Source organism: Cyprinus carpio, chromosome B13, assembly GCF_018340385.1.
Source record: "Cyprinus carpio isolate SPL01 chromosome B13, ASM1834038v1, whole genome shotgun sequence".
Lineage (NCBI taxonomy): Eukaryota > Metazoa > Chordata > Actinopteri > Cypriniformes > Cyprinidae > Cyprinus > Cyprinus carpio.
Genome location: NC_056609.1, coordinates 20,172,150 through 20,184,483, shown reverse-complemented (window position 1 = coordinate 20,184,483; position 12,334 = coordinate 20,172,150). Strand labels below are relative to the sequence as shown.

The 12,334-nt window shown below is 36.2% G+C and overlaps 2 protein-coding genes across 2 annotated transcripts; one reads left to right on the top strand and one right to left on the bottom strand.

Moving 5' to 3' along the window:
* Positions 1 to 3,018: 3,018 nt before the first annotated feature.
* On the bottom strand, positions 3,019 to 8,719 carry dnajb12a (DnaJ heat shock protein family (Hsp40) member B12a). Its single transcript, XM_042737167.1, is given in 10 exon segments — positions 3,019 to 4,235; positions 4,343 to 4,477; positions 4,596 to 4,768; positions 5,064 to 5,173; positions 7,172 to 7,251; positions 7,368 to 7,544; positions 7,649 to 7,794; positions 7,946 to 7,990; positions 7,992 to 8,115; positions 8,520 to 8,719. Coding segments are annotated over 9 exon segments (1,113 nt in total). The 5' UTR covers positions 8,653 to 8,719; the 3' UTR covers positions 3,019 to 4,235; positions 4,343 to 4,352.
* An 822-nt stretch (positions 8,720 to 9,541) lies between these two features.
* Positions 9,542 to 11,499, top strand: trmt2b (tRNA methyltransferase 2 homolog B). Its single transcript, XM_042737166.1, is given in 1 exon segment — positions 9,542 to 11,499. A coding segment is annotated over 1 exon segment (1,446 nt). The 5' UTR covers positions 9,542 to 9,753; the 3' UTR covers positions 11,200 to 11,499.
* Positions 11,500 to 12,334: the final 835 nt, after the last annotated feature.

Sequence of the window (12,334 nt, the reverse complement as noted above, 5' to 3'; positions counted from 1 at the left end):
GTTTAAAGGTAATGTTGTATCTCGCAGACCAGGACAGGGTGCAGTTTTTCCCTGCTCTCAGCACTTCCCAGCACTGCATCGCAGTGTCACTTCTGCCACTGATATGCTGCAGTGAAGGCAAATATTACACTTACCCTGCTTCATTTAATTCTTTCATCTGCAACGAGACTCTGAAAAGTCTCAGATTTCATTACCTTGCACTGTAAGTCACACTCTTCTATGTTTCCCTTTAGTGATTTTTAGTGATACTGATATGTCTTTTTACCTTTGGTCGCATTTTTGGCTTTGCTGATTCAAGGTGGCAATTTTTTGGTAACAGAAGTAACCGGAGACATATGGACATATATACTTTAACATGGTTATAGGAAAACTGTCATATCTCATTGATCATATCAGTAATGACCGACTAACTGTACACCATTCTGTCTGCTCATCAATAAATAAAACTGATTCAAAGCAACTGTTGTATATTTTTGCGGTTTTGGAGCCAGAATTTTGTGGGACAGAAAAAGAGGCCATTCACCTGAAACTGATATTTCAAGGTAAAAACTTACAATTAAAGTGACCATACATTCATACAGGATTTCTAAATTGGCATTAAATATCAGAGTTTTGGCTTTGTTCTCATATATTCACTCTCTATTGTCCTCCTATATTGTACATACGTGTATTTGTATTTGCATTGCATTCATTGTTCTTTGTAGATTTCACCTTCTCAGACGTCACGATTGGTCGATTACAAAGCCTGCATGCTATTGGTCGAACTACTTTACAGTCTTTACCTTCAGCAAGTATGAAAACAATAGGAAAACAAAGCCGAAACTCAGACATTTGAGGCAATTTAGAAATTTTAAGAAAGAACATGCAGTATAGGCACCCAACACACTACTTATGAACTAAAATGAGTGACAGCTTTTTAGTGATTATAAAGGGAGTGCTCTCGTATGATCCATTCAGAACGTGTAAAACCTTTGTTGTCTTTCATCAGTTGCATCAGATAGCTGACGAATATACTGCAACAGTGTTACAATAACATTAATACAGAAGTACTCTGCGGTACGACAGAAGCAACAATGAGCAGACTGATACACTATTGCCATAGACGACAGTAAATAATAAGTAATAATCACAGGATGCTACTTTTGACCAATCAGAATCGAGTATTTAGAGAGCTATTTAATGATAATATCTGATCATCTATTTTCTCTGAATTAGAGTTTGTTTTTTAAGCTTTAATCCTCAATTCCGCATTGCAAGGTGTCATTTTTCAGTGCTTCTTCACCAGTATAAATCTGCACTCAAAATGTCAGCATCTGCGTTCTCTTTCTCTGAAGCACACAGCATAATCTTTAAAGTGGCTCAATTAATCTCCGCTGAAGGCGTTAAACAATGCCTTTGCCTAATATTGCCTCCCTCCATCTACAGCAATAGTGGCAGACATGATTTTTGCACAATTTTGCTGACAGTAGGATTTTAGAATTGTTTAAGGGTTGGGTTACCCCAAAAGGGGGCCAAATTTTAAATGGCATGACATTTTAATAAATTACTCATCTGTGCAATAATGTCACTGAAGGAAAGCAACCTCCTCATGGTGCAATAGATAAGTGGCTCGGATCTCTATGTTAACCTTAACTGTAACTTTACACCTAAACTTGCTGTGCTGCGTATTGGAACTGCATGAAAGAACACTACATCTCAGCAAGAATTATCCAACAACATCAGAGTTTCTCCTGGCCCTCTGGGAGCTGGGATCCTTTTCGTCCTCCCCTGCAATAAATCAAATCTTAAATGGAACAGTGTTTTGGATAAAGACACACAGAGAGACATTATTTAGATGCAGTGTGCATCTATACTGGGTTATGTTCTTGATATTAATAATCAAACACATTTCTCTATTGATCAAAAAAAGAAATGCTCCAGTATTTTGTAGTCAGATGAAATTGTCATGCCATATGCAGTCACAATTAGTTCATAGTTCTGAAGATAATAATAGTTTCAAGACTTTAAACATCGGTGACCACAGACAAAACAGGAGTCTGTCCTCTTTCCTAAAAGCATGGTGTTTCTATGGTTACTGACTACTCAAATCAGTCCAGGGACTGTTCTGCTGCTCCTCCCCTCTCTGTGCTGCCCATTAAATCAACTCTGACCACCAACACTGAGCCCATCTGCATCAGTCCAGACACTTGCACTGTCCTTTAGTCTGCCTGTATTTCATTAGGATTGAAAGGACAGTTAAATATAGGTAAAGCTTTTTTAAGCATTAGGGATCAAATATATGCCTGTGTTGTTCACCATATATAATATTCAGATGTCGAATAGGTTTTATGACTGTGGGATGAAAAGGAAGAGTTGATCATCCTAGTACGAATGCTAGCAACAATATACTTGATTTTAATGTGCATTTTTGTTTTGTATGTTTATTTATTGTTATTCCAATGTAAAAAACAAAGAATACTGAGTTTGATAAGATAATAGCGTTCGTTTCTTTAATGATTTCTATGAGCAAAGCTCATGAGTGCCCCCTGGCGTGCAAATACAACACCCACTGTTGACTGAAAATCCTAATATATCCTACCTTACAGAAGTTTTTTATTATTTGTTAAAGAAATTCAGTGGTTGCTGAGATTTCATCTTTGCCATCACAGGATTAAATTTAAATTATACAAAAATAGCAAACAGTCATTTTAATTAATAAAAAGAATAATTTTATTATGTTTTAATCAAATAAATGCAGTGACTTTTTTCAATAACTTAACAAAAAAAATACTGATCCCAAAACTTTTGAACAGTAATGTATGTCCAAACAGACGACCCTAAATATTTATTTTTCAAACTAGTTGCAATTTTCTCACAACTCTCATAATTCTTTGCTGAATATGTATTCAAATCTCACTGTGCTTACCTCATAAATCAGACAGTTGTAAAAGCATGATTACATTTCATGTAGATTCATTCCTAAAAGGACCTAAGGGCCAAAAACATATATCCTTAATCAAATAATGTATCAACCAGACCTTAAAGATTATTTAAATACCTTTAATTAAGACAATTCCAATTGGGTTCATCATTTTGGGTAATTACAAATATTCTTTGCTTTAGATGCAAGTCAATAGAGGCTACAAAATGAACATTTTACTTTCAGATGGATAGCATTTAAGAAGCACCACTGGAAGCAAATAGTTCAGAACATAAAAAAAAAAAAAATTCTTTATATGGCTACACAATTAACCTTTTTTTTCCCAATGACTGTCACAGGCTTAATATATCCTCGGAATGTGAAATTAGGCATAATTATGTTTCAACTCTAAATTTGTTAAAAAGAAAATGTATTATTTATTTCTTTTTTGGTAACTATGTTACATTACATACACACAAAAAAAATAATAATCATAAAATGTTGCACTGAAAAGAAAGAACATCAAATGTGGAAGAAAAAAAAAATCTCCAAGAACATTTTAGTGGCTAATTGGTCTAAGCACTAATGTCAAGCATTGATGTTTTCCTTCCTATATTACATAATGCAGAGACTTACAGTATACAGTAAGACTGGAACTGGCAAGGCACTTGATTATGCTTTAGAACCCTCCATCTACACTTTGCAAAACACTGTTAAAATTAATGCTTCTAAGGTTCTAAAAATAAATTAAAATGGAAGAAAATAGTATGATACCATTTAATAAATACAAATATTAATTTCCATTTGCATAAATCTCAAACATTCTTTTTTAAAAATCCAACAGGCAAAACCACAGTGAACAATTCATTGAATGCTGAATGACACTGGTGTAATCATTAGACTTCCTGTGGTCAGATAAACAGATCAAGCACTACTATAAATTTCAGAATTGGCTCAGAAAACCCAAACATGGGTATTGAAAAATGCTTTGAGGAGAAAAGGTCTAAATAAAAAAGAAAAGCAGTAAGCTAGCAGCATTGATTACCATTTAACAGCTGTGTACTTTCCTCTCTACCAGAAAATCATCCAATGCTTTTTAATTTATTACATATTTGAATCCATATATAAAACCATTTCGCAGATGTTAAGATCTTCCATGAGTAGTAATTTTCCTAAGATTTTGAAGGTAGGTGAGATGAGAGGGAACCCATGTGGCACCAGGATTGGCTATCTTTGTTTCTCCTGAACTGGTGCAATGCAATGTCCCATTTTAGCAAAGAGAACAGAACATTTCTGTATATTATAATCTTCAAATGACGTCTCAACAGGACACCACCTGAAACAGAATGAAATGATAAAACACAGTCAAAGAATGTCCGCAGATAAACACTAGATAATCCACTAGACAAACAATTAAAATACAGAAAAGAAAAGTAAACTCACATTCTGCTACTCAGTGACCATGTAACAGAACCTGTACATCTGAAAGTTTCGAGCAGCTGGGTGTTGCCATTTTCTGTGCCCTTTGGTATAAGTCTGTGTCTCCAAAGTAACGTGCCCGATACAACAAGCCTTCCTCTGCAAACAAGAGCGCAGATTTAGATGCTAAATTACACTTGCATTATATGGACATAACACTGCTTTATACATCATCTATAAACATGCATTATTAAGCAGCTTCATATGTGTCACATACTTTGTTGCTTCTCCTTCCAGCAATTGTTTCTCAGGTTTGATATATAGTCCTCCTCCACACTTTGTTCAACATTCTTAAGATTCATCCCCGTATATTCTTCTGAGAAGTGGTCGCCCACATAGTAAGGCACCTTCAGAGTGGGAGTGTGTCGCCTGTTTGTGTGGCCCATGGATCTAAAGCAGGTGGAATGTTCGAGAACGTCAGAGATATTCATCACTTGAGTGACAGCCATCATGCTTTAACAAGATAAACATCTTTTTGCTTTCAGAACATTTTTCTGTGAGACTGAGGTTTAAGGATATGAAATCAAACAATATATGGTTAACTTAGTGTGACAGCTAACTCAAAATGCACAATGGGATAGAGAACATGCTTCATATTACTATCAAACACACACTGGAGTTAAATAATAGTGTATTACAATACTATACCAAGTACACATGATCATTTAGTCAATGTTGGTCTTACGGTCTGTGGCTGAGGCTGTATGGAGGACTGGAAACCATCATCTGGCTGAGAGCCGAGACTATGATCAGAATGAGTATTGGCATCAGTTGTACAAACAAGGCAAGGCCACCCTGGATGATAAAAATCATTCATTAATATTAAACAGCACACCATGACATAATGAAAGAAACTATTGTTATATTTCATCAGCCTGAAAACTTAATTTAAATACATACCAAATGGCTCAAATAATGCAATTTAACATATCACAGAACAAATTTGATTTGTTCTCTTGACCATAGATGACATACAGGGTTTCTGTGTGTTGTACAAAGGTAAATATAAGACTTTCCAAGAGCTTTTTAAGATCAAGTAAACAAAATTTAAGGAATAAATTGAATGTAACACAATGTGTTTATTTCATTGTGGAAAAAATTGCTTAAAGGGATACTCCACCCCAAAATGGAAATCTTGTCATTAATCACTTACCCCCATGTCATTCCAAACCCATAAAAGCTCCGTTTGTCTTCAGACATAAGATATTTTGGATGAAAACCTGGAGGCTTGAGACTGTCCCATAGACTCCCAAATAAATAACAGTGTCAAGGTCCATAAAAGATACAAAAATTGTCTTCAGATTACTCCATCTGCCATCAGACGTGCAATCTGGGTTATATGATGTGACAGGAAGAATTTTTGTATGCGAAGAAAACAAAAAAAAATGACTTTATTCAATAATTCCTTTGTCAACAGTCTCCTCTGTGTCTTTCCATATCACCGTATGCTGTGTATGATCTTCTGTGTCATCCGTGCCACAAGGACGCGTGTTTCTACATGTATTTAACTTTGATTTGAAATAAAACAGTGCATCCTTGTGGCGCGGATTACACAGAAGAGCATACACAGCATACGGTGATATGGAGAGACACAGGGGAGACTGTTGACAAAGGAATTATTGAATAAAGTCATTTTTTTTTTCTTTGCTTAGAAAAAGTGTTCCTGTCACTTCATATAACCCAGACTGCACGTCTGATGGCAGATGGAGTATTCTGACAATGACTTTCATACCTTTTATGGACCTTGACACTGTTATTTATTTGGTAGTCTATGGGACAGTCACAGGCCTCCAGGTTTTCAGCCAAAATATCTTAAATTGTGTTCTGAAGATGAACGGAGCTTTTTACGGGTTTGGAACGACATGGGGGTAATTGATTAATGACAAGATTTCCATTTTGGGGTGGAGTATCCCTTTAAGAATATGACAATGTTTACTTTACCTTCTAATAACACTACACAACACATACAAATGATGTTCCTCCTCACAATTTTATCTTGTTTAAATCAAGATAAATTTACTTGAGAAGCAAAATAATGTAATAGTGGATGTCTTTTTTTATTAGTAATTGATCAAAATGAAGTTCATGATTAAAACAAAATAAATATCTGCCAATGGGCTCAGAAAAATGAAAACAAGTGAAAACAAGTTTTCATACCCCATTGACTGATGTGTGTTTTTGTGTTAAGCATAAACTCTTAAACACTTAATATTGTTCAATTCATTAGAAAATAAGACTTCAAATATTCAATTTGCATCTCAAGTAATTGTATTTTTACATATTTGTTTTGCAGTGCAAGTGACATTTAATGCCTTAAATATGTGATTTTAAGACCTTTTTTTAGGACCTGCAGAAACCCTGTGACACAATCTCATAACATATCTAATAAAGTGCTATGCACTTCTTAATTGTCATTTCACCTGAATCAACATTTGTTTAGTCAGTTGAAACAGTATTGAGGTCAATTGATCTTGTGTCTCTGGAAAATAGTGATTATGACATTATATTATGTTGAATATCAAAGGTTCTTGTGTAGAATTGTAAATGAGGGACTTGTGGAGTCGGACATATTAATGGTTTTAGATTTATGGCATTATAATATTCTGAAGTGAAAAGTAATAGCTTCTTGTATCAGTTTACATTTTGTGCTATTCCCCTTAATAACACATCAGCCAATGCATCATCATTCTGTACATGCTACACTTACATATGCACATCTTCCCCCACCATAGACTACAGGTAAAAAATCCACACAAAACCCCTAATAATCTTTCTAGATGATCGGGCTCTTACTTCTCTCTGTTGTTCTCGTCGTTCATGTCGCTGTTGATGGCCAAACCTCATCCTTCCATTGCTGTACACATGCACATTATCTAGAAACGTAAAAAAAAAGAAATGGCACAATGACACATTTCACGGTTTTGAATGTATTCGAACACAACCACTGATGTGTTTCTAAAACCACATTTAAAAAGGTCACAGGACTCACTGGTAGGAAATCCACCTCCAAAGAACATATTGAAAAGGTCCTCAGGGGAAATATCTGCCTCGAAATTTCTGTGATGGGTCCTGTGCCTGTGAGTCGGATGGGCTTTTTCTTCACCATAAACATCATACTGCCTTCTTTTTTCAGGGTTACTTAGAACTGCATAAGCGTTACCTATAGCTGTTGAAGACCAGGAAACAAAACAAATGAGATGACCACATGCAAACGCTCTCCATACTGATTGCAGACATCCTTAATACATGGGCTTAAGTGATGTGTTTTACCTTTAAATGCTTCAGTGGCACCAGGCGCTTGGTTTTTATCTGGATGAAACTTTAGAGCTAGCTTTCTGTAAGCTTTTTTCAGATCCTCCTCAGAGGCTTCTTTACTGACTCCAAGAATCTCATAATAGTCTTTACATCTCTTAATTCTGCATCAAGAGAAAAACGGATCACAGTAGAAAAGAGAGAAAGTAGTCAGGCGATGAAACCACTACGAACACATATAAACCAAATGTTCCTCTCATAAATAATGACCATGTCCCAGACTTTTAGGCAAGCAGCCTGAAACAAATAACAGACCTTTTGACGGCATCCAGCTGCTCTGATGTGAATGGTTTCTGATTCTGTGGCACCCTGTCCAGAGGAGTGATCTTCAGTCTTGTGACTTCTGTTTCGTAATCCATCATTTTCTCTAATGTGTTCTTCACTTGTAGAAGGCCCTCCATTCTCAGCAATAGACTCTAGTAAAGCTATGACAAGAACACTTCCATTTAAATAAGAAGCACTGGTGTCTGTCTTTCCATTCATCTATCTATCTATTCATCTATAATACATGAACCCACTCTATCTAGAAATAAAAATAACTAAGATGACATTCTAATTTATATTATATTACGTAAGATTACTTAGATATGAAACTACTATACTATGGACAAATAGTACAAGTAATATATAACCAAGAGCTACAAATATGTGGTTCGACAACATAGAGTTAGATCAATTTAAAGTAGAAAATACTGTTATTTCACATTCATGATAAAGATCGGGATCCCAAGGCCTTTATTACCGTCTAACTACAGACTTCGGGTTTTCCGGTGGCCTTTTAACAGACCTCTTACGATCTCCGCTATACACTTATTTACATTACACGCACATCTCGCCTTGTCGGTGGGAAACAGTCTCTGCGCCTTCTCAAGGAACCGCCTGGCTTTGTCGCGCTCATTCTCTCGCAGCGCTGCGATTGCTATTTCGATGCAGCGTTCCGCTTCGTCCTTGTTTGATTCCATTGCGACGGCGGAACTGATGACTGACTGATCTCTTTCCTGACCGCCCAGACGCAGCCTGATGACGTTTACAACAACGTCAAGAGGTTTTCACTCATGGATAGAACGTCCACTTTTCAGTCTTTGGTAGCTTTGGATTTGTTCATTACATTGAGAAACTGCACCTCATATTTTCTGGCATTGTCAGTATACAAAGAAGTTATGGTGGGAGGTTTCTGAACTGTAAGAGTATTAAGCATTTAGAAACCTGGTACAGAAGGAATTAGAAAATTTATATATGCACAATTACGGACAGTACAAACAAAAAAGTTGTAAAAATCTATATAAATGCATCATTCATTCATTCATTCATTCATTCACTCACTCACTCATTCGAGTTATTCATTTTTTAACTTTATTTATTTGGTGGTTTTATATTATATACATGTATAGTTAATATTTATTTTCTAGATTTTTCTATGTATACCCTTCGCAATTTTGTTGTAGCAATATAAGAAATGTTTAGTGATTGATAAGGTTTGATCTACTTATGAAATAAATGCTTTCCATATATTTTTATAACGGTTTTTATTCAATATATTTTTAATATTTTATATTTAATATATTTTTCTAACCCTAACTAAATAAATTTATTTGCAATTATTTATTTAATGTTTACGTCGATTGTTTTGTTTATTCTGCTTATTGATGAGTGTTGTTCTACTGAAGGTTTGTACAACATCCTTTCTAACATTTCTTTAATATTTTCGTTGATGACAATAATAATAATAATAACAATAATAACAATGTAAACTTTTTAGATCATATTAACAGTAAAATAATGATGAAACAAATTAAAAACCCTTTGTACTTCCGGAAACTTGCTGTTGGGGTCTGAAAGCAGAATGGGTGTGCTAGTAAAGAAACTAACGTCATTAGAGCGCCATATCAAGTTGTTGTTGTGGGCACATGGAAAAAAGGCTCAAGGAATGATATTTGTTTTACCGGACTGTTGACAGTTTACACGTGTATGTTGTGAGGCAAATATTCCTAGAGCACTGACGCGATCATATCATAACATTTTTAGTGTAGTTTTTTGAGCGGGTGACCTCCAAATTTACACCAATGTCGCGTGCATATGAAACGATGCGCTTACATTTAACCTGGCCACTGCTGAAACAAGCAGTCATTACACCAAAAACATGCTTCAGCTATTCAGTAACCAGCCGCTGTGCTGTCAATACTGGCTGTAAGCTTGTAAAGAGAAGAAAGGAAAGAAAACCCAAACTACCTGCTGACTGGCATACTCTCTCCTGGGAGGAGAGACTGGCTGATACTGTGACTCCTCTGTGGAGAATGAGTTATGCGGAGCAGCTCCAGTGGAAACAAGAGCAGCAGCACAAGATCTTACTTGAGATGACAAAGCAACTAGCTCAGGATTCAATGCACCCTTTTTCAAACGACTTAAGATTCCCCCTCCTTCCCATAGTAGCCTCACCGGTGAGTGATGGATACCGCAACAAATCAACTTTCTCTGTCAACGTAGGGGTAGATGGGAATCCAAAAACTGTTGGATTTTATATCGGCACTGGTAAAGCAGGCAACATTGTCTGTGTCCACGGTGACCATCTCCTGAACATGCCTTCAAAACACAAGATGGTTGCAAGGCACTATGAAGATTTTATACGCCTCTAACCACTCAAACCATGCATTTTACTTCACGATGGTGGTCACTGGAGAGAAATCACGATAAGAACAAATTCAACCAGTCACACAATGGCCATAGTTTACTTCCATCCCCAAACCTTAACACCTGAGGAGATAGCCGTCCATAAAGCTGCTCTGGTGGAGTACTTCACACAAGGTCCAGGATCAGTTTGTCAGCTGGATTCTCTGTACTTCCAGGAGACCACAATGACCCGTTGCAGTCATAAACAATCCCCCTATCAGCTTCTGCACGGACAGTCCCATATCTTTGAGGAGGTGCTTGGCTTCAGGTTCCGCATTTCTGCTGATTCTTTCTTCCAGGTGAATCGGGGAGCGGCGGAAGCTTTGTACAAGACTGTTGCGGAGATGAATCGGGCTTGTGTTGGAGGCACTCTGCTGGATGTCTGCTGTGGTACTGGAGCTATTGGCATTTCGTTATCGCCACAGATGGAGAGAGTCATTGGCATCGAGCTGATTGAGCAGGCGGTTGAGGACGCCAGGTTTAATGCAGCACTAAACAGAGTTCATAATTGTGAATATCTCTCAGGCAAAGCAGAAGTTGTTCTACCAAATCTGATGGCCACTTTGAATTCTGACGGCGGGCTGACAGCTGTTGTGAATCCGTCCAGGGCTGGCCTACATTATCGAGTTGTCAGAGCTTTGAGGAACCACCCAGCCATAAGAAGGCTTGTCTATATATCATGCAAACCTGATGGGGAGGCAATGAGGAACTTTAAAGAGCTGTGCAGTTCAGACTATAAGAGGAAGATCATTGGAGAAGCCTTCAAACCAACTGTGGCCGTCCCAGTGGACCTATTTCCACACACTCTTCACTGTGAACTAGTGCTTGTGTTTGAGCGATAGTAGTTGTTTTTGAGAAAGTAGTTGTTTTGGAATTCATTCTGATAAATGACTTCTTATTCATGCCAATGGAAAATGTTCAATGCAGTTTCTCTCTCGTGAAATATTTATTATAGTTAACAAAAACTAAAATAAAATGAAATAAACAGTAACAGTATTAGAGTAGTTTATTTTGGCTAGTTGACAAGGAAACATTTCATATTTGGTTTAATTTGCAGTACTAAAATAACAAACTAAAAAAAAAAATTGTGTAGACATTAAGAAACAAATAAGATAAACCACAGCAAAATTACTAAAACTGAAATTAAATAATAATAAAAAAAATCAAAATAATACTTTTAATCATTTAATAAAATTATAAGTATCTCAGTGATACTGACATGACATAGATATACAATGTAATTTTTTTTTTTTTTTACAAAACATGCTATTTTATCTTATAGCAATTAAACAATATTCTAGCATCTCAATTATATTAACACATTTAGTAAACCCTTTTGTTTTGTTTGATTCTATTGCAGATCCCCAACATTTATCACTAGAGGGTGCCATTGCGTCATCCCTCTATTTTGTGCAGTGTTGCACAGATGTGTTGCAGTTAGATATTTTCAAATGTGAATGCTTAATGCTGAATCTGTCTTGTTTTCACAACTTGATCATACTTCCCATCAGACTTCACAAATCTGTATGTATAGATAAATACACTGGCTTTTCTGAGCAAGTTGGTTATGAAAATAGAACAGATTCCTTAAGCATTAACAACAAGTTCACATTTGAAAATATGAACGCACCACGGAATAAACATATGATGAACACAACTATAATTTTCAACTGTGGTATGGTTTTCTGTGTAAGTTTGGACACAAAACCACCATCATAGGCTTCAGTATGACACAGTTATGTGTGACTGAGAAGGGCTGATCATTTGGATAAAGCAAGCTTACAACGAATCACCTACTGAACTAGGCAAAAACTTTATAGTAAGTGCACCGATTGAGCAGCCATTAAGTAAATGCTTCTTGACCAGAGTCAAAAGACTCCGCCATTTCATGTAACATGAAACAGTTACAAGAGTACAAAATACAATGCCATTCAATTACTGTAATGTGCTCAGCAGTAAACTTTGAAATTGGAAATA